Source organism: Micrasema longulum, unplaced genomic scaffold (assembly GCF_059751315.1).
Source record: "Micrasema longulum isolate JH-2025_06_02 unplaced genomic scaffold, ASM5975131v1 h1tg001792l, whole genome shotgun sequence".
Lineage (NCBI taxonomy): Eukaryota > Metazoa > Arthropoda > Insecta > Trichoptera > Brachycentridae > Micrasema > Micrasema longulum.
Window position 1 is genome coordinate 521,406 of NW_028278966.1, and position 23,568 is coordinate 544,973.

At 33.2% G+C, this 23,568-nt stretch overlaps 1 protein-coding gene across 1 annotated transcript; it reads left to right on the top strand.

The window, feature by feature from the left end:
* The first annotated feature begins 5,653 nt into the window (after positions 1–5,653).
* LOC148273971 (uncharacterized) lies at positions 5,654–7,769 on the top strand. Its single transcript, XM_088237807.1, has 3 exons — positions 5,654–5,876; positions 6,399–6,794; positions 7,630–7,769. The coding sequence occupies exons 2-3, from the start codon at positions 6,437–6,439 to the stop codon at positions 7,767–7,769; spliced, it is 498 nt and encodes a 165-aa protein (XP_088093933.1). The 5' UTR covers positions 5,654–5,876; positions 6,399–6,436.
* The last annotated feature ends 15,799 nt before the right edge of the window (positions 7,770–23,568 follow it).

Below are 23,568 nucleotides of genomic sequence, written 5' to 3' on the forward strand. Positions count from 1 at the left end.
GGGGAAGACCAAGAAAGACACCAAATCCAACAAATACTTGAAGATGGACATAGCAAAAGTCAGAATAATCGGCACGCGTGCTTGGGAAGATCTATTAATGTAGAGAAAGCGAGATCTGAATGCAAATATAGAGTGATGTGGCGTTCTTTCCTCGCTACCTACCCTATCGGGGAAGCGGCGTGATAGTTTGTTGTTGTTATTGTAAAAAAAAAACATTTCTCTAGTGCCATAATTCAGAGAGAAAATACGTTAATACGTTTGTATGAAGAAAAGTCAGACCGCATTTCCTTCATAGATTGAACATAATTAAGTATACTTACAAAAAAATCTTTAGTATAAACCGTTCCGATAAACGTAAAAAAGATGTTGTAACTTTTCATTGGTAAGTAGGTACTTGTTTAGGATTGAATTCCAAATCTAAAAGTAATATGAAGATATTCAAATATTGCATTTAAGTAGGTACTTACCTAAGTACTTGTTTATGTTTGAATTCCAAAACATAATATAATCAATTATTTTCAAACAAAGCAAATTAGCAAATGTCAAACTCTGCTCAGGGATGCACTTAAGTCAGGAATGGGATTTTCAAAAATGTATTGAATTTTAGTTAATATTATTTTAACCAAAAATCCAGTAAAAAGAAATAAATGGGTAGAAATTGTATAGAATTCAATGAAATAATCTGGTTAGGATCCATAAAAAAATTAATACTGTCTGTAAACATTCAAAAACTTTTAATATTTTTTATACAGAAAAAATAACATCCATCCATTTTTTTGTATATGCATTCTCGGCGAATGCAACCCTGGTGATGAATAAAAAAAACATTTACGCTCCTAACTTTTTTGTACTTAATAAAAGATTTTATGAGCTTTAAACCTTCTGGCGGCAAAGACGTACATTTATCTGAAAACCGCACGTAAATCGGTCTGGTAGTTATCGAGTCCATCGAAGAGAACCATTCAAACATTGCCTTTTATATATATAGATAAAATAATTTCAACATGCTGTTTTTAAATAAAATAAAAAAACAGATTACATAATATTGTTTGAAAAAATATAGCAATAATTTTAGTGAAATCATTGCAAATAGGAGGCCCAATTACAGTGGTGAATTACATCACAGAACACCCAGGCTTGAGAAAAATCACATTTTAATTTTTGTGTTCTCACCGGGAATCGAATCCGGAACCTTCCGCGTGTGAGTCAAGCGTCTTAACCGCTACACCACGGAGGCCTCCGGCTAAAGGTATACAGGTGGGTACTATCTAATTACTAGCTGACACCCGCATGCGTCAGCTAGGGGGGCTTTATTTATTTATATTTCAGTAAACACAGTCATACAATATAATATGGACTTGAGTAAGCTCCGGCTGTTTCCCGACAGATGGTTTTATCTTAGCTTTTTTACATCCGGCAATACTACGGCCAACTTTGTCGCGAAGCTCACCATAAGGGTTGAAATGACAGCATATGTTTTTTTTTTTTACCAGAAAATTTGCAGGGAATTTTAGTGCATTACTTTTTTAACACGTTCTCGTGGAGTCTTAAGATGACCGTGCTCAATCGGAACATCATCAAACATCATCATTATCTTTGCTCTGCAGGATAATCAGTTGGGTGTAGTGTATTATGAACTCCTCAAACCCAACAAAATCATCATAGGACATCACTTTTGACTACAATTGATGGTTCGAGCCGAGCATTGAAGGAAAAACGGTCATAATACGAGGAAAAATTTGACAAAGTAATTTTGCAGCATGACAACACTCGCCCACATGTTGCAAGGCCATCCAAAACTACTCCTACTCTTAAGTCTTACGTACATTGCTCCTTCCGATTACCATTTGTTTTGATCGATGACTTATAGTCTGGCTGACCAGCACTTATACTCTTATGAAGATGCAAAAAATAGGCCCATTCGTGGATAACTTTGAAAGATGAGTCATTCTTTCGAAATGGTATTCGTATGCTGCCAGAAAGATGGGAGAAAGTAATTCCTAGCGATGAACAATACTTTCAATGACATGTTCTTGACTAATTAAATTATAAAATAAAAACTAATTTCAGCGAGAACTTGTTCATGTTCCGAATATTATGTATAGTAAAACAACGCAAATACAGTTAGTTGGAAACCCATGAATGAATGTATAAATATTTGAAGATTGCCGCATGCTCTTACCTGTGTATGTAGCTAATGAGGAATGTCAAATCTACTTCAGAACTCTGCCCAAGTTATGAATTGTTTTTATTTGATGTTTCAGAAGCTTTAATTAACTCTAAATTTTAAACATGATCAAAACATTGTGTTGCATATTTTTCAACATTGACTTATCATAACAGATAAGATGTCAAAAACATAGTGTTCAATAAACAGTGACTTATGCCTTGAACTTTAACATTCGTATCTCATAGATGAAGTAATATTCCATCCAAGCCATTTCTTTTTGAAAATTAACCATATCAATGTTTCTGTTACATGACGTATGTAGAGCATCTCTTGTGGATTATTAATGGATAGTAAACCAATGTGTAAATTTAATGAAATCCACAAAACTAATTTGTATGTAGTGGTCTGACATCAACATACGTAACTTAATCTGAAAACGAATTTTTAAGGGCAAAAGTTGAATTCATATCCACAACCAAAAGGTTTATCATTTTCTATAGATTGGTGTCTGTAGAAGATATGAAATACCCCCGCTTTAAATGCCAGCCTCGTTGTGTAATGGTCAGCGTGTTCGCCTACCATGCAAGAGGTCTCGGTTTCGATTCCGGACATGGTTGATATAAAATATTTATTTAAAAGGGTGATCACACTATTTATATATTTATATTTCATAGTCCCCTGATTGGTATCTGAAGTGTAAGACTGATCCCCTTACCTTCATGTAACAAAATTGATCGAGATATGTTGCGATTGATGTACCAATCCAGTGCCCTATACACCGTTAAGTGCGGAAAGGGAATGATGATGATGATGTTTAAATATCTTAGATAAGATATTAAAAGTGAGAATAAAGTATGAAGAATGGTGTTAAAATGCAAATTAGAGATCAAATTAATTGAATGAACTCAATAAAATAATCAAATGATATTAACATTTTCTATGAAGTTAATGCAATTATATTTGTATTTTAATTACATATGTGCAAAGTTGGACCAAGTATTTTACTTTTTTTTTCATTCTAATGAATCCATTTGTTGCAAAGACTATTTTCATCAGAATGAATTAATTTTGGGTATAGTTGGAGCAGTTAGATAAGACCTTTCATTTGCTCAATACATTAAATTTTCGAGTGAATATCTTCATCCATTTATTTTAATTTGAATGATTCTTTAGGTAGTATAAAAATGTGCCTACAAAGGTCCACAACTGAAATTTCCTCCCTTTCCCAACACTACTCATATATAGATAGTGAAGAAACAAAATCCATGCTTGAATTATACCTAAACCTTATACATTATCTGCAAGGGCAAATAATACTGTAACTCCTTTATTTTAAAAAAAAGGAAAAATACATGAATCCTTGCATAGTGCAATTCCGAGATGATCGTTATGTAAACAAAAACGTTTTACAGCAGAAGAAATTTTCGGAAATGCTATGATATGTTTTCTCTTTTACCTCACTTTGAGAAATTATGTTTACTAAGTTGTACGTATTTAAAATCGTGTTTCTAATAATAAAAGAAAAATGTGAACTTTAAGATTTGATTTTTTTTTTTATATGGTTGGCGAACTCTGTCATTGTTTACAAAGGGTGGATTTTAAATCATTATAACTTCTAGAACACTATTCATATATAAAGGTAAGTCATTAACAAACTCTAACAGATCTGTGAAATTAATCCAGAGAGTTTATTAAAAATTATTATTTTGCAAAATGGCAACCTTGAAGTTCAAAGATGCTTCTCCCTACAGCAAAAAGCAAATACCACCTTCTGTTGATTACCTTTACTCGGAGTAAGTGTGATTTATTTTTCTAATAAGCTTTTAAAAATAGTTTTTAAAAATATATTATCTGTAACAGTTTTTATGTGGTTCTTAAAACCTGGGTGGGAGGGTGTCTAGAAAAAATATATATTTACTGCATTTCTCAGAAAGGATGTGTCTGGAACTATAATGAGCTAATGATCAAATTTGAAAGGCATATGACATTTTTCTTTTAGTTTCACATTTAACTACATGTTTATACATTCATTTTCATAACACTTGTTTCATTAATATGAATAGGAATTTAAATAAAAATGACTGTCATGTTGAATATGCACATTTTACATTTACTACACATGCTTTTCCTGTATCGAATCTGACAAGATTGTTGAACTATAATTGTTCACATACATAGAAATAAATGTGTACCTCTACTTAATATAAAAACAGTAATATCCACATAGTTTAAAAACCTTTATTTTGGTATAGTAACTTTTAAAAATAAAAATAAGAACCATTTATTTCATGTAATGGAAAACTAAATTTTTTATAAAGGAATTTTTATAAAACTGCTTAAATATTCATTTCAAATAAATGTTGGTGAAGAGATTAATCTAAAAAAAAGATAAATTATTGTATGAAATTTACACTATATATCAAGTAGAAAAACTGTATTAGTAATATTCTTCAAAAATGCATTACTAAATCATTTGAGGAGCAACGCATCAAATCGTATTTTGTCCACCCCAGGACAAAGTTGGGTTTATAACAGATTTTGGTTCAATTGTGGAAGTCTCAATGATTGTATAAGAGACATGCAATAAATAACCACTAAAAACAAATATTTGTATCCTCCATGAATGCTACAACTCTTTGTATCAAAAATCTTGATTTTGAAGTTCCCAAGTTTTAATAATTACCCCATGATATAATTTTCAAAGTTAGCTAGCTACCCACATCGAAATGATTTTTTTTCAACTATTTTGCCTATATTCATAGGAGAAATCTTCTCATTCAAAAATAAAAAAAATACATTAGCATCCCATACCATCAACCTTCAACAATATACTGATACATAATGCTATAAACAAATGAATAAATCGGATAAGTTAGGAGTTTAGACAAAGACTGGAGTTTACTGACTTATATTTTCCTTTCCTATTTTGGTATAGATATGAAGCTGATGTTACGCAAGACATGACCAAGCATGGAAATGGAAAACCTATTGGAGTGGCTATTTTTGGTTTAGGCCGTGCGGGCTCTATTCACCTTGCAAATATAGTCAGGAATCCTAGAACAACACTTCGATACATTGTAGATGACATGACTGGTAAATGGGATAAAATTAAGGCCTATTGGAATCTGAAAGACGTTGAATTTTTGAGCTCAAAGAATGCTGATAAAGTATTCACTGATGCACGGTAAAATAAATCTGTTCATTTAAAATATTTCATTGGTATTTACCACCTAGAGGTGATGTTTGAAGCTAAATATAATAAATATAAATTGTTTTTGTACTTTTTCAATATTAAGTTAAATGTTCAAAATTCACCATTCATTATAAGTCTCTCTATTTCATACTGAAGGTTCTCGTTAGAGAATGAACTACTACTATTGTTTGGTTTAAACTGCTTAGGGTGGAGATTGTAATTGTCAGTTCCCCAACATTCACTCATGAAAGTATAGTTACTAAGGCATTGAACAACAAGAAAGCAGTTTTCTGTAAAAAACCGATTGCTGAGAACGTGGAGGCATCAGCACGTTGCTACCAACTGGCTTACAAGAAGGGGAAGCCATTGTTTAGTGCCTTTAATAGAAGAATGATCCATCTTACTCGGCTGTACGGGACAGGGTTCGCAGTGGGGAAGTTGGACACGTTCAAGTCATTAAAGTTTGTTCGAGAGATTCACCTTTACCAACTGTTGACTACTTGGCTCACTCAGGTAAACATTACTCATAAAAAATACTATTCTTCTTTCTATAAAAAAAATATAGTTTTAAAAAATGATTCATTTGTCTATTCTAGAGATAGATTTATAGACAACAAATGATGTTATTTTATCATGTATTTTCTTATAAGAATTATTTTTTTATATATTTTCTTATATAATGCAGGTTTTAAGAAACTTATTGCTCGTGTAACAGAAATAATTTGATTTAAAAAAATATTTGAATGAGATTTACATGCTGAATACTGAATAGCATTTTTATGCTTAGTAAAGTTGTCTCTTTGAATTTTATTTTATGAACAGTATTTTATTTTATTTTATTAACTGGAATTATTTTAATATATTGAGTTGTTTTACTTACATTTCTCGATGGAACTGCATTGCAATTATGATAATAAAAATACTTATAAAGTTTCATTCTATTTTTATTTATAATTTTCGTTAGTGACCGGGTTTCTTCTTGACCGACATAGTCAGATTAGTTTCATATATAAACGTTGTGAATAAAACTTTTAGGTGGCATTTTTCATGATTGCATTGTCCATGATATTGACATGGCCACATGGATTGTAGGGGAACTACCTTCTATGGTTCAAGCAACTGCAGTCAGCCATATTCCTGAAATCGAAGCAATCAATGACTTTGATTCTGTGGCATCCCTACTAACATTCCCGAGTGGAACTATCGCCATGCTAGATAACAGCAGATGCTCCAACTACGGCTACGATCAAAGACTCGAGGTATTTGGGCAGAAGGGAATGATAAAAGCCGATAATGAGAGACCAGTTCATTGTAATGAGGTGCAAATTGGACAAACTGGTAGCAATTTTGCTCCTATTTGGTTTTCATTTCCCTCGAGATTCAAGCGAGCTTATTATTTGGAAATGGAACACTTCTTGAATATTGTTGAAGGTAACAATTAAAATATTTTAATTTTGATTAACAGGAAAACTTTTCCCCTCCCGACAAACACTGAGATTGGTGATTTTGTTTTTTTTCCATCTCCCTGGAACTGATTGCCTTTACATTTCTCACACTATCAACAGTCCTAGTCAGTTCATATCTAAAGTCAAATTCCACTTTTTTTGTTAATCATACCCTTCAACTTTTACATCAGATAGGTTTTTAATTTTAATATGGAGTCTTATTTACCAACAAGTTAGTTTAGCATGTTGTTACCAGTAAAGTATTTTTAAAGAAAAACATTGAGGAAGTTCAGTTATACGGGAAATTGAATACAAAAAAGTGTTTAATTTTACAGCTCGAAAAGTATCTAAAAAAATTATGAAAAAAGTAATAAAAATGTACTAATTTGACCTTATTGAAAAGTTCTTTTGAACCAGCCAATTATAGAGTGTAGTGATAGATTTCTGGTTTCCGGGAAGCCAACTTACCGATTTACCGATCAGCAGAACTCACCTAATAGAACTTGTAACATCACCGGCGGAGTGAGTGCGAGAGTCAAAAAAACTTTTAAAAAATCATAGCGCTGACAATACGATACATAAAAATATTTTTTAAAAAAACCCACTTAGTTTGATTCCTGACTTCCACATTGCAAAATGCCAAAATTTTTCACAATACAGCACTACATAAAATTGCCCTATTTTTGTTATTATCTATATTGTACTGAGATTATTTTTACCAAATTTATTTCTTTTCCAATAAATTTGTCAAGTTTATTACCAAATTTATGTAGCAGATTATGTTTGCAGGTCTCGGATAAGATGTTTGTTAATTTTTTTAGGCAAAGAGCAATCCATGGTAAAATGTTACCAAACCTTGGCCGTGAGCAAAATAGCTACTGCGATGGAGGAGAGTGCTCGCACTGGGCAGTCTGTAAAGATAACATGGAAACCAGAAGAATTAGCCCAGGTGTATTCCTAAACTATCAAAACAAATGTATGAAGACATAAATAAACGGTTTAACCTTTAACCTACTAGTTTTTAAAACTACCTTGAGTCACTGTGTAGTAACCTGAGGTAAGGAAATGATCGCCTTATAATCACAGTGGCTGTTCATCTTATTAAAATTATACGTGTATCTCGCTTAGTGATCTATTATTATTTTTATTAAGGATAACTTATATAGCGCCATTTTCGTAATTTAATACCTCTGTTGGGTCCATAGTCCATAGTCAATGACACACACGTGTTAAATTAGTTCACCTTTAATAGACTAATGACCGACGATGCAATGTCATAATTTTCAATCGAATCCAATACATTCGTAAAACGCAATTCTGAGTATTTCACATGAAATCGGCGGGCATCGTTCTACAGTACATTCACATCGTCCCTACCATGAAGAAATTAACTACAAAGGAACGTCGTCTATAAAGAGACCAGAGGACGCAGCCTACGTCAGTCAGCTCGTTCAATCAGCCTAACAAGATCACTGCAGTTCACTCAGCTCCAGCATGTAGTTCAAGTGCAGTTACTTCTACTTATTATTGCCGCTACGCTCGTTCTACACAACCAAGTGCTGTATTTTATTCGCCATGTAATAAATACTTACGCATTAAACAGCAACCTCGTATCTTCTCTGTCAATCTCTAACTGGGGTAGGAACTTCAACCAAAACCCTCAACTACTTAATCCTACACCTCAAAGGCGCTTTACAAAGTGATTCTTTAAATAATTAAATTTAACTTTTTTATTATTTTTTCTGTTCATTTTCAAGAAACTTTGAAATACAATTTAATGCTTTAATTTTTACCCTGCGTAAGAAAACATTTTTTGTATCCAATTTCCCGTAGGGCTGAAGTTCCTCATTGTAACGTCATTAAAAGTCCAGTAGAACTCTGAATTATCTGAACTCAGTCATCCGAATCGCCAAATAACCAGATCGTTATCAGGAAATAAAAAATAAAGGAGAAGTTTTTAATATCAATTTAGTTGTGCAATTGACATTGGTGGACGTATATAAGTGATTCCGTTTCGATGTATTATTTAAAAGCAATAAAATCTGGCACTTATAAATCCAGATATTTTGAGTTTGTAGTTCATTTTTAATTTTTTCATGCATTTAAGAGAAACGTCGCTGTACAATCAAATACTACGATTTTACCGCGCGTAGAAAAACAGTATTTATATCAAATTTCCCGTAACATTGAACTTCCTTAAATTGCAACAAAATTGCCTGAAATAACTTTTAATAAAACAATTGGATTTAAAAATAAAAACATTTTTCCTTGAATAAATTAGTTTAAATATAAATAATTGGTTTATGTGGCCACTTTACACTCTATGTGCCATTCACTATTTAACATCTATTCAAATTTAAATTGTTGATTTTCAATCGATATTCTCTTCTCTAAAATGTTCTCCATCTCTGTTATAATAAGACAATCTTAATAACTCCCTAGGGGGTTAAATCCAGTCCATATCTACAAAAATTCGGACACACTCAAAATATTGTTGATTAAACCAACTAGTACAAGAAGAAGTATAAAAATGAAAATATTTAAAAACATTTTCATCTATGTATGTAGGTGAAATAATTCAGTTGGATGAATCTCACCCGGATCAATAAAGATTTTAAGTCTTTAACTTTACAAACATAATATTATTGTTATATGTTGATTACCTTTCCATAACAGAAAAATTGATATTTCAGTTACTTTTATAAATCGTCATTTTAAAAAAAAAAATCATTCCATTTTCAGTTTGGTCAATCTTCTTTATTTCGGCTTCCATTGCACATAATATTTTTCTTACTGTGCTGTATATTCAGCAATGTAACTGAATAATTCCGAATTTCGGCCTGTCATGTCGAATATGAATTATTCGATTATTATTTGTACTAGGTTATCAATAATGCGCCTCACTAAATATATAATAATGTAATCATTATTAGTGACATACCTAAACTAGAAACCGAATTTCAGCTTCTGTGCTACGCAGTTTCGGCCAAAACTAAAACCGCGACCGAAACTCGTTTTTTGTTCGAAACTGAATCTTCGGTCAGTTGCTAGTAAATATCATAACACCAATGAGGAACTTCAGCCCTACTGGAAGTTGGCTATAAAAAATGTTTTTATACGCGCGGTTAAAATTAGAGCATTAAATTATACTGCAGTTTCGTGAAAATGTACAAAAAAATATTTATTTATTTATTTATTTATTTAATTTTACAATACGCCCAAGGGGCATTTACAAAAAATATACGGTTAAGTACAAACATAGTGCGTAAAAATTTAAAAGATAAACAATGCTTTTTTGTATACATTTAGAAACAATAAGAAGCAATACTGCCATGCAAAATAAAAAATGAAACTTTACATAGTAAAAAAGAAAAAAATAATTTTAAATGGATATAATAAAAGTAATTGTAAGTAACTTGTAAAGAATTCAAACAAAAAAAATAATACATTTTCATATACTTATAAGTATAAAAAAAAAAATACAGGTAACTACAAACAAAGAAAGTAATAATTTTATAAATACAAAACACATTAAAAGAAATAAAAAAAGATTTTATATACATGTAGAAACAATAAAAAGCAAACTGCAATGCAAAATAAAAAGCGAAACTTTGCATAAAAAAAAAGATTAAAAATATGAATATAAGAACAATGTTAAAATTAAAAAACAAATTGTAAATAACTTGTTAAGAATTCTAAATATATATATACACACATATATACACATATATACGTATAAAAAAATGGTTATTAACAAATTAATCTTAAAAACAAATAATGAAAATTAGTTAACAGTAAGTATATATGTGAAAATAATATAATGTACGGTACACAAAAATATTTGATAAATTAATATCAGAAAGAGATAAGATAATAATAATAATAATACACATCAAAAACAGAGAAAGAATTGTATGAAAAAGAAAGTTTCATTACGACATTAATAATTTGTTTCAAACAGTGCATTTAAGAACGTTTTAAAATTGATAATTGTCGTATTAAAAATGTCTATTTCACAAGTAAATTTGTTGGCTAAGGAATGTAAACAAATATTTGTAGTTTGTTTTTAAATATTCAAAAATATTTAAAAACAAACTACATTAAACGTCGTCACTAGTTCATGTGAATCAACCATGATAAGAGAGTTGTGGAATATTTGCGGTTTACTTACAGTCAACGGACCAATCGGCAAAACTAAGCGATAAGAAGCGGAAGAGAACTAGTAACGTCACTCGCGGACTAAATTAAAAAATACAAAACTTTTAAAAATTATAGCGCGGATAATATACATGGAATTAAAAAAAAAAAACATTGAACTTTCTCAGGTAACTATTTGTTCGTCGGTCTCGTGGTGTACTGGTCAACGCGTTTGCCTACCAAGCAAGAGGTCTCGGGTTCGATTCCTTACATGGTTGACATGTCAATTTCATGAAATATTAATTTAAAACGGCGTTTTTACACTAGAATATTTCATGGTTTCTGTCCAGGGTACGTATTATGATGGGAAATTAAAATTTATCTTCAATTTTATCTACAAAGTAAAATTAAGTTTTCTGTATGAAAAAAAAGAATATGTTAAGGTTTTCGACGAAGATACTTTGATTTTTCGCACATAAATATCGATATTAGTTTATACCGTCTCAGTATATACCGATAAAGATAGCCGTTCATAATCGCGGCTCAGGCACCTGAAGCGCACGACTCACCTTACCTTCATGTTATAAAAATGATCAAGATACGCTGCGAATGTTGTACCAAGTGCCCTATGCACCACTGGTTGCGTAAATAAAATGATGATGATGATTTGTTTTTTTTTCGACAACGAGTTACTCACGAACGCTGTCTGACTTTTCTTCATACAAACATATTCACGTATTTCTCCCTGGGTTATGGCACTAGAGCAGTGATTTTTTTACGCTCTATAAATATTTAAGATTTACATGTCTTTATCGTTTTTTTTTTTGATAAATTGTTTAATATGGCAGCTAGGAGCATCCAAAAACCCATAATAACGCCCTGTTTTATCCGCCGTCTTCGGACGTACGGAATACAAATGTGAGAGACAAACGTTATTCTCTGCCTGCCATAACTCATTTCACCAATACATGAGTTACTAGATATTCCACCCTGATGCTGCAAAAACACTTCAAAATTGAAAAAAAAGAGTATTGGCCTACTACTCGGTTAAAGTGCACAATCTACTTCCATTGCCCATAAGGACAATTAGTAAGTACTCGCAATATAAAATTGCTTTTAAGAAATGGATAGTAGAGGTGGGTTGCGCACGGATCGATGAGTGGATCAAGATAATCAGAAATGTGGTCATATTTCCTAAGACCAAATATGTACCTTATGCATGTATTCTGAAGTCATTCAAGTTTATCGAGTTGCTCACAGCTTAAATCAGTCATGGAAACATCAGCGTAATCTAGAATGGGTAGTAGTAATGCTTGTACAAGGGTGCATTCAGTATTAAAGGGTAAGAATTTTTGCAACCTTCTAGGTGAGTGTAGACTGAAAAATGTTTTGTGGCTTAATTCATCAGTATGAGCTCGCCAGCAAAGATGTTCACCCATTTGTACTCCTAGATTTTTACGGATTTCCTGTATTGAAATTACCATCTCGTTAAAATTTTCAAACAGAAGCGCAGGCGTTCACGCAGTTTTAACAAATTATCATACTGATTTTCCGGGGTCTTAAGGTTACGGTGTTCCCTTGAAATAAAAATATTGCGAATGGTGGATCCACTTTCGGCAAAAATTTGCAATATCGTGGGTAATTTATAAAAGCATTCAATAAAGAAATCGCGGAGTACCTTCCGTCCACCATTCCTTTAGCAAGAATGTAATAAAAGAAGAATTATGTTGGCTCATTACTCGCGGCCAGACGGAAAGTGCCGCCATCTTACGTTAAATGCCTCAACTATAAATAGGTCTCCACGGTGGCAAGAATCTTGTGGGATGTAACAATGATATTTATTTATTAATTTGACGATATAACCGCCTAAACGAGTAATAAAATATATTACAATTTAATTAGAGTAACTACAAACGTTTTAGTAAATCACAAGTTCGTAAATTTTCTGTGTCCGAGTGATGAATGATACAGTTCTGAGTGAAATAAAACCAGAATACCGGACAAATGTTTTTGACTCGATGGCTGCTCTCAGGTAAAAGTCTCGAAAGGGAAATCGAGTAAAGATCCGTCTGTCTCGCAGTGTAGTGGTTGGCGCGTTCACCTACCATGCTTAAGGTCCCGAGTTCGGTTCTTAAAAAGGTTGACATTAAATATTTGTCGTCGGTATAATATACATATACATATATATGACAGATAGACGTATGCTAAAGATTTAGCTTTTAAAGCGTTTTTTAAATGTTTTTTTTTAAAGAAAATAAATTCTTGCGTTCTTATAATTTACCCAAATGTTTAATTTTGCGGGCCATTTTCAAAGAGTTTTAAATAGCTAAATATTAGAAAATGGGAATCAAGTTGGGGAAGAGTACACAACCCGATTCAATTCAATTTATGTCGGCTTCGTGGTGTAATGGTCAGTGCGTTTGCTTACCATGCAAGAGGTCTCGGGTTCGATTCCCGACTTGGTTGATATGAAATGTATATTTAACCTTCGCGCTGTCGCAAAATTTACGACAAATGCGCCTTATCGCTTCCCTCACTCCTACCACTTAGTCGCAAGGATTGAGCTCCGAGCTATCTGAGGGTCAGTGGCTCTAAACTACAAGCGTACTGGGTGTGCTTTTGTTTTTGTTTTACATTGATATTCACGACACGCACCTTAAATTGTTAAAGAAAGACAAATATATGAGTGGTATACAAATGTTAAAAAAATACTTAAGTTTATAATGAGGAATTTCAGTGTTTGTTTTCTTTGTTAATAGACTATCAAACTTAGCCAATTAAAAAAACAAATAATTATTTATCGCATTATCAGCGCTACGATTTTGTTAAGTCGAGTCATTTTGAAATTACTCCGCCTGTGACGTCACAAGTTCTAGTCGGTGAGTTTTGTCGATTGGTGAGTTAGCTTCCCGGAAACCGGAAATCTTTCATTGGTTGATTCAGAAGAACTTGTGACGTAGTTTTTATTAACAACACTTTGAGAACATCCAAATGTTTATAGACAGGCTCCCGTTAATGTCTAGGGCATCCATATTCCATTTTCAAAATGTTTTCCCTCCCTGTTGCAAGAAATTTACATTTTTATTACTCATTCATACATTGAATCTCCTAATTTTTGCCGCGTGTAATAAAACATTTTTTTAATACAGTATCCCGTGGCACTGAACTTCTTCATTCAAATAATATACCTTTTTTATGAGGTATTAGAGTCGTTGAAATTTTCACAGCATCCACAATAGGTACTTAATACTTTTTTTAAATCACATTTTTTTTTTCTGTCACGAGTTTGGCGGGATCGTGTAGTATGGGATATAGAATTGGCAAGAGAGCTTATGTTATCATTTAGTGGAAATGTTGAAAACTTTGGAGGAACATAATGTGATGGTTATGGCGTCAAAACTTAGTGGAATGGAAAGCTTCACTTGTACTGCAGTGTTCTGCAATCGCCATGAGCTGCAGCCGCTTACCCCCGCCCTCCCACCATCCCACTACATACTATTTTAGGCTCGGTGTTTAGTCATATCGAATGAGAATAAGTTATTTCACACACCCGTTTTATTAATTTATATATTTGAAAAATCACATTTGCAAAACTACAGACCAATATTCTCACTACCAATATCGGTTCTTATATGGGCAATGCCTGTTCTAAGGAACCGATATGTTGCGACCAGTGGGAGCTTTCCCTTATGTCCATCGGGTCAATGGCCTCTCAAAATTTGCCACCAATTAAAATAATTTACTTAAAATGCATTAAAAAGAAAATATTTAATATAATGCAGTTAGGTTTCAAAATATTAAAAAAAAAAACGAAAGAAAGAGATGAAACGTCCCATGCGTACATAAACATCGGAACATTTCGCCCAAAATTACTTCGATCGCGGGCATTGACCCGGTTAATATTACAATATGATAAAAGAAAGATAAGAAAAAGATTGATGTCAATAATATAATATTGGCATTGGTCTAGACTGGAAGAGATGCGACGATAAATTAATTTCTATGTGTTTTATATACATATACTAAAAGGACGAATTCTTAATGGAAATGATTAACATTAGCTTATATTTTCTCATCCCCTTTTACAAGATTGAAATGAACTTTGTGAATTATTATTATTGAAATATATTTTTTCTAGCACGTGTCCAATTACCTAGTGTTTGTTAGGGTCCTGTTTCGTATGCACTAAACTCATATTGACTTTGTTTGGGTTTTAAAAGTAAAATATACCAGTAATTTATATTTGTGGAATAACAATTATGACAGTTGAGAGTTGATTTTTAGACGCTTAAGCGAATTGAGACTTTTTTTTAAAACTCTATAAGCCAAGATAGAGTGCACTCGCTATGTTAGGTATTTTGTGTATCATTTTGGAAAAATCTACAGATACATATTACAAAAAAATATTGTGTGTGAATTTTATTGTGAAATACGTAAGTACCTATTTAATTAAAAAATGACTTCCCCATTTTTAAATCCTTCAACCGCCACTGGTTGCGACAAAAAAAATATAGGAACATGTTTGCAAAAGTGTACACATATACATTTATATTATTTAAATCTTTATAATACAAAATGGATTTTTTACCCTTGAAAATAGACGCACCGTATCTGAATTATGTTTTTTACATAAATTATTAAATAGTAAAGTAGACTCTTTTAACCTACTCTCCAAAATTGATCTTAATGTCCCCTTTTGCGTGACAAGAAATAAGTATTTTTTCCATTTGCCAGTCTGTAGCACTAACTATGCACAACACTCCTTCCTCTATCTTTCTTGCTCTAATTATAATGATTTTTTTCCCATCGATTGATTTATTTTACATACCCCTTAATTTATTTTAAAATAAATTAAGACATATTATTTCTGGCTGCGATACGATCCCACTTAATATTTAAAGATGCACACTCCTGAACACTTACTCCCACACTAATACACATAAACACACATCTACACTTACTCTCATACAAATACACATAAACACGTCCTTTTGTTGTAACACAATTTAATAATATGTATGATTTTTTATTTAGAAATTTCGCTGGTCTGTCTTCAAACTGTATTTTTAAAAAAAAGTTATTTTATCATTGTCGACTGTTTGTTTCTTTAAAATAAATAAATAAATTATAAAATAATAGCCCAGACATCAGGTCGGAAAATTGCACTCTAGCTGGAAATATTTTAAGGAGTTTTGAATCCTCGTGCATTAGGCAGTTCTATCGGTTGTAATGTATGCCTATGTTGTTGAGGTTTGATCCGTCAGTAGGGTCACAGTGAGTCACATCTTGCTGGAGGGTATGATTATATTTAATGCTGCAGATACCCAGTTGCATTCCACCGGCAACACTACTGACTAGTCCGGCTCGTCAGCGTCCACGTCGCGAACCCTGGGCAACGAGATCACACATATAACGGTGTGATCACAGCAGATAACGAGAGGATGAAAGGTTAATTTCTGGCGCCTCCAAACCAGAACCAACCAGGTAAAGAAAGGTAACCCTGACAGAAAAATCTACCCGAGAAGGCAAGGGGAAACCACTTTTCCCAGGAATCACTATGGCGAGTACATCCAACAAGCCGTTGTCCTGGCCTCGGAGTAGCGCAGGACCACAATGCTTTCGCTGTAGTGATCGCCAACGTCGGGGGGACCCGATAAGGCACTGCAAGAGGAAGAATGGGTTGTAAATCAAACATTAAATTTGCGACCATGAAAACATAGTGGAAAATTTAATCATACTAAAAATGTGTCAAAGAGAATTTAGTTTTCCGATAAAACAAAAAATGTGATAGAAAATTAGTTTTTTATAATATCCTCAATTTAAGATTATTTTAGAAAAATATAGTTGAAAAATAAATAAAAGAGGAATAAATTTTAAGCAATTTAAACAAAATGAAGTAATCGGGGAGCGTCACGCCATCACGCCGTTTCCCCGTTAGGGCAGGCAGAGGGGATAGAACGCCACATCACTCTATATTTGCATAAAGATCTCGCTTCCTCTACATTCATACATCTTATCATGCACGCGCGCCGATTGTTCCGACTTTTAACATGCTCATCTACAAGTATTTGTTGGATTTGGTCATGCCATGTCTTTCTCGGTCTTCCTCTATTTCTGCATCCATCAACATTCGCATGGTAAATATTTTTAGCTGTTCTTTCATTGTCCATTCGCTCTACGTGTCCAAACCAACGCAGAGCTCTTTTCTTGATTTTGTCGATACTGCTTATCTCAGCCTTACGTAATGTACGGATCTCAACATTTGTGCATCTATCGTACACAGTTTTACCACACATTCGCCTGAGAGATCGCATTTCAACACCATTCAGCCTATTTTCATCCCTGTTTTTCCGAGTCCATACTTCACTCCCATACATCAAGGTTGGGACCAGGACTCATGAAATCGTGAACTCCTAATTCTGCCTCTTGCAACCAACATTTATTTGCCAAGGTTGATTTAAGTGCACCGTTCACTCTGTTCCTGTCACTCACTCTTCTTTCAATATCTTTCTCAGTCATTCCATCCCTAGTAAACACACTTCCCTTTAACTCTCAATCTAAAACATTAGTTTCACCATTCTCATGCGAAGACAATTTGATGTCTTCATCTTCATCTTCCTCGTCTCTCTCATAGCATAACACTGGTACGTTAGTGCAAGATACACCATCAATACAACCGCAAATGGTAGAACGTAATCCGGCTTTCCTGCACCCACAAGCGGGTCAACAGCATTTTTTACATAAACACGAAACACACTTTTTTTGGAGCGGGATCCTTCGTTGTGGTAATTGTCACACTTGTTTTTTTCATCCCCAGTCAGAAGCCGCTTTTTATCACCACCCCAGTGTTTAACTTGATGATATACCCGCAATGAAAACTGGCAAGCTGCTGCTTCATTTGGTGGTAAAGAAGCGATATTGGGTTTGTTTTTAACGACCGAACATAGGAAACAGTAATATCGGTGCTTATTTAATGAAGTTTCAGCCAATTTAGCTCCATATGATGAAAGTAAAAAGCATTCTCCAGCTTTAGCAATAGCTTCGTGGTCGGAATTGTTATCATTTAATACTGTTAAAATTTGTAACAAATACCTGGTTTTTTTTCGATTTACGAACTTAATTTTACCTCGATTAAAAATTATAAAAGTGGTGTCTCAGCCTCTGAATGACTGTATATTTTCTTAAACGGTTTCATCTATTTTTAGCCATTGAGTGAAATACATTTTTTTTGGGCGATTCCTCCTTTTTCTGGATTGTAATATACACTTAAATAGTGTAAAGATTATTTTACATCTTCCCCAACCATAATTACAGACTAAAAAAAGTACCAATGTTCAAATGCCGTGTTGACAATCAATCTATTGGCATCCTCCACAGACTGCTTCACAGTAATATTCGAATCATCCAGTTTTTTCCTTAGCACCGAAATAAACCGCCTCTTGTTAGATTCATTAGACGAAAATTTGTCTTTCAAAACAGTAGGGTTCATCTGATTGTCAAAAATTACATCAGTTGGAGTATGTTTGTTTATTCTTCGGATCCGCTCGTTAGATTTTGTTCCCATGCTTCGTGCGTCTTCTGGATACCCATCGAACACATAGTAACATTTGAATTGTAGAGGTTTTTCACAAATTAAACATAGTTAGCACAAATATGGTCAAACGACTCTCCACGAGGCGAAAACTTTTTTGAATAAATAACCCCTATCGATTAAATAAATATATTTTTCTCCAAATTAAATGTCACCTGTTAATAGTGTAAAGGCTCTGTATAAATATGACTTCGTTCCTTTGCGCATGCCTGCTTTAGAAAACAATAATAAGGGGAATGGAGCAAGTTCAAATTGAAGATTTTTTTTTAAGCTCATGGTTGGATTGTTTGTTGATACTCATTCTTTGAAAAAGCAAGAGTGGATCAATTGGAGTTGTTACAACACCCTCAATTTAAATGCTCATGTTGTCGGCGCTAAGAGCTTAAAGATTGAAAGTTACAACTCACCATGCAACAATCTGAATGCTTTCGTCTACGTATGCCTGAAGGACCGACGATCTATTTGATATAAAAGAGAATTAAAATAGTAAAAATAAGTAAATAGTTTTACTCCACTTCTATTTATAAATTTTTACCAGTGACTGAGTTTTGTCGTGACCAACATCGTCAGACTGGTAGGAGACCAAACAAATTTCTATGTTATATTAAAGTGCAAGCGGGGTCAATAAAAATGAATGTAAATCATGATTAACATTAACATTGACAACCCTTTTTGTTTGGACAAATTTTTTTTTAGCCTTCCACCATTTTGACAATGTTGGTCATATTAAAATGCAGTTCCACCAAGAAATGTCAAAAAAAAAACTCAATCTAATAAAAGAGAATGTCTTCCGTCGCTGTACGATCATCTTCCGGAAACTCAATCTACTCGAAAATGAAAGTATCTAAAGCTAAGTGGGTTAATTTATCAGCCCTGAGAGCCATCGCATATGTGCGTCCTGTCATCATTTTATCGATTGAATTCCGGGCGTCCCAAAGTTCTTTTAAACCACTTTCGGCTATGATACAGCCTATAAACCCCATCAAACACATCAACCAATACCTAATAATAATAACCTTACAACTATATGACCAAGATCAGAGTTTTCAGTACTACGAAGTGATGTCTCTAGATTTAAGATAAAGGACTGGCAAAAAATTACAATGCAGGTGTTTTGAGAATTTTTTTCACAGTTGAAAGAAGCACAGTATATACCGTGTCATAGTCACTAAGCGGGGCGTTAGTGAAAGGCATGCATACAATTTTAAATTTGATAAAAAGTATCTCTTTTGTCACCTTTTCTATGAAGCCAGGTTATCCAGGTATACAAGGAAGGTTCGCCCATTTTCCATAAATCCACAATAAATCATGCGTTCACAATTCAGCTAAGAGAATGTACTGTTTCTAAATTAGCTACCATTACAAATTCTAATCCAGACGCCTTGCACTTTTCAAAGGGTGCTATTGGTTGTAATTCAATTGCTTGTAATGTTATTGTGAAAATAAGACAGAGACGGGTAGCGAGTGAGCAATAGCGTTTCTGTTCATCAATTATTTTCTTTGCTCTGCCTGTTTGTCCAATTTACACTTTATCACATCCTTGGTAATTGGTTTATAAACAGCTTCCGTATCCAGGGGATTCTTATCTTGTGGGTTTAATAAATTTTTTTCCCACGGTCCCAAACGTTATTGCATCTTTGGCAACTCAGTATAAAATACATTTTACAGTTTGAAGATGGCTCTTGCAATGATGGCCAAACGTCGAAACAAATCCACCTTACACGGGGTCACCCAAAAAAGGTACATTTTGATAACTGTGGCCGTGAAAACCATCGCATCTATTATTTATTCTTTTTACTTAAAGGCTTAAATAAATATTTACCAGCGTTCATACTCGTACATTATGACCAAGTCCTGGAAGTAATGTACCGAGTAGATAGGGCAGTATTCTCGGTCCTGTCTCCTGTCCCCCGCCCCGTGTCTCCTGTCCATTCCCCGGGACATAATACATTCATTACGACGAAAAGGAAAACGATGCAGGCATAAGCGGCTTATCTCTGATGAAGTCTCCCCAGTAAGCCTTTAACAGTGTTGTTCATGTTTTTCTTGCTTCGTGATAAAAGCAATCTTCCTCCAGTAGCGGGGTGAGCACAACGTACTGGTATATTTAGGGACAACAAATACATATTTTTCAAAATTAAATATTGGTTTTTATTACGTAACACAACTTTTGTTCGTTTTTTTCCAAATGAAAAGAACAAGACGACATGAAAAAAATAGAGTAAGTCAATAATTCGTAGCATCTTCACCGTACACTGCCCAAATATCGCGAGCAGCTTTATTCCCTCGATTGAATGCGAACAGAAGGAGATGTCAAAAATGCTCATATTCGTCTACTTGACGTTCCATTTTGAAAATTTGGCATCAAATAAAATAATGCATATACCGTTTTTACAAACACAATATCGTAGAGCAGGAAATTTTCATTCGAACGACGGATTATTTACCATTTTGTTGGACTTTTGGTGCTCATTTTAAAATATGGAAATCAACGGACACAACTTATGTTAATTCCTAATTTAATATGGATTTAGATTTTTAGTAAATTTATTTATACAATTCTGTATTTATATTATTATTATTCGTAATACATGAGTGTTGGTGAAATTGAACAAAAACCCTGGATGAGTGATTTCGATTCGATGGTTTCTCTTGGGTAAGAAATCTGATTGTGAAAATCGAAAAGAGATAAGTCCGCCTCGTATTGTAGTGGGTGGCGCGTTCGCCTACCATGCTTGAGGTCCCGTGTTCGATTCCTGGGAAGGTCGATATGAAATATTGATTAAAACGGTGGTTCTTAACAGCAATTTTTCATTTATTTAATTATTATATACCCCCACAGGGCTTTTACATGACAGGTTCAAATTTAAAATATGTAGGTGAAATAAATACGTATCTACTAAACAGATTTTCTTTCTAAAGCATCGAATTACAATATGCTTTATAAATATTATAAATATATATATATAGTCATTGAGACATTTATGGTCAAGCAGTTACAAGGGGAGATTCCAGCAAAATGATCATACAAGGTTTTCCTGTAATTTGAATTATTTAACACCAAAAACACGTACCTTTTTTGCCAAGAAATATTTCTCTTTTGTGCCCCCAAGAGTGTCTAATGTCCTGGATGAATATATTTAGCTTTCTAAAACAAAAGCCATTTTCAGGAGAAGTGTACACGTTTGGATTTTGACTAAGGGAAAAGATCATTGTGCGAGACGGCTGCGAGATATTACATAAATTTATATATCTATTAAACGTGTTGTCCAGATATTTATTGAAATATATGCTTATCGAATAATGTTTAATTAAAAATTTTACTATTATTAAATTAACTACATGCTTGTACCCCAAATTAACACAGGACTCTTGGCCTTACAGAGTTAGGGATTCGTTATGTTTATTTGTTGTAATATGTATGTATTTGCATGAATCAATAAATAAATAAATTCACTAAAACAAAAAAAAACAGTTTTATCTGCGGTCTTCGGGCGCACGGTAATTTTTTTATTTTTTTTTAAAAATGCAAAACGTACCTACTGATAAGTATAGATTTTTGTCTAATATTCTGGTTAAAAAAGTAACAAAATCGGTTCAGTTCAGCACCTCAAGTGCGGAAAACGGGACAACGAAACGTTGATTTTTTCTATTTTAACAAAAGGTCTGACATGCAGTTGTCTTTTTCGCACAGTATCGCGGAGGCATCTGCAAGACAGTGACAGGAAAACAATGTTCGAACACCTATTTACCAAAATTCTCCGTCCTCACAATTTATGTAAACCAAAACACAAAAATAATCATGCATATGTACATATTTAATTTAGACTAAATACAATAAATTAATGATATCAAGCTTTCGATTGTGTTTATTTAATAATATTTATTTATATTTTATATGTCCTCAAATCTAGCAATAACAACGCATTGCCGGGTTAAGCTTGTTTATTATAAATGCGTATATTTTCTAATGTTTGATTTTTCATATTTATGTGAAAGAATTGAGTTAAAATGATCAAATGAGAATTGTCATTGAAACACGTCCTTTATTTAAAATTAAAACTCCTTCATAAATGTACAATGAGAACGTTCAGCGGTTTTTTTGTTTGTTAATAGACTATTAAACTATTGCAATTATTTTTTTAATTTTAAGGTTTAGTTTTTCTGAAATTAATCCGCGTGTGACGTCTCGAGTTCTCTTCCGCTTCTTCTCGGTCAGTTGTGCCGATTGGTCCGTTGACGATAAGTAAACCGGAAATCTTCCAAAACTCTCTTATTTTTGGTTGATTCATATTAACTAGTGACGTCGTTCAAAGTAGTTGATTTTAATTTTAACTTTTTAATTAATTTTTTTCGTACATTTTCCAGATGCTGTATAATTTAATGCTCTAATTTTTACCGCGCGTAAGAAAACATTTTTTGTATCTCCCGTTGGACTGAAATACTTCGCTGCTGGTGACCTTTGATGGAAAGAATTGTAAATTGTAAGATCGTGAGATATATTGTAATGCAGGAAAGTTCTTACATAATAACTGATCACCAAATAATAGTAAAATAATTATACTAATTGCCCTTGAGGAAATAATAATACAAATACGTCACCCTTAAGCTCAGGTTTATATTCTAATAATTAGAGTTTATATTAGCTTTAACAATGTTGTCCAACTACAAAATATCGGGCACAGATATCCGCTTCATCGCGTGACATTTTCAGCGCATCCTTTGCCGATAGAACCCTTATTAGTCCTGTGATTAATACTGCAAACTTCCTTAAAGTATCCCTCAAAATGACGTCGAGGAACAAGGGATAAATCGATGGCACAAAGCGCTTTAAAGTGTTCTTAAGAAAGTAATTGCAATCTAATCTCAGCAAAAATACTAAACTCTCCCAAAAGAAATTGTGTTTATGAAAATGTGCCATCTGCAATAAATTGCAGTTTTCCTTTACTACAAAAACAACTTGACGTATTTCAGAGTTTTTCATATATTTTATTTATTAAATTAGATAATAACATCAGAAGAACTGATATAT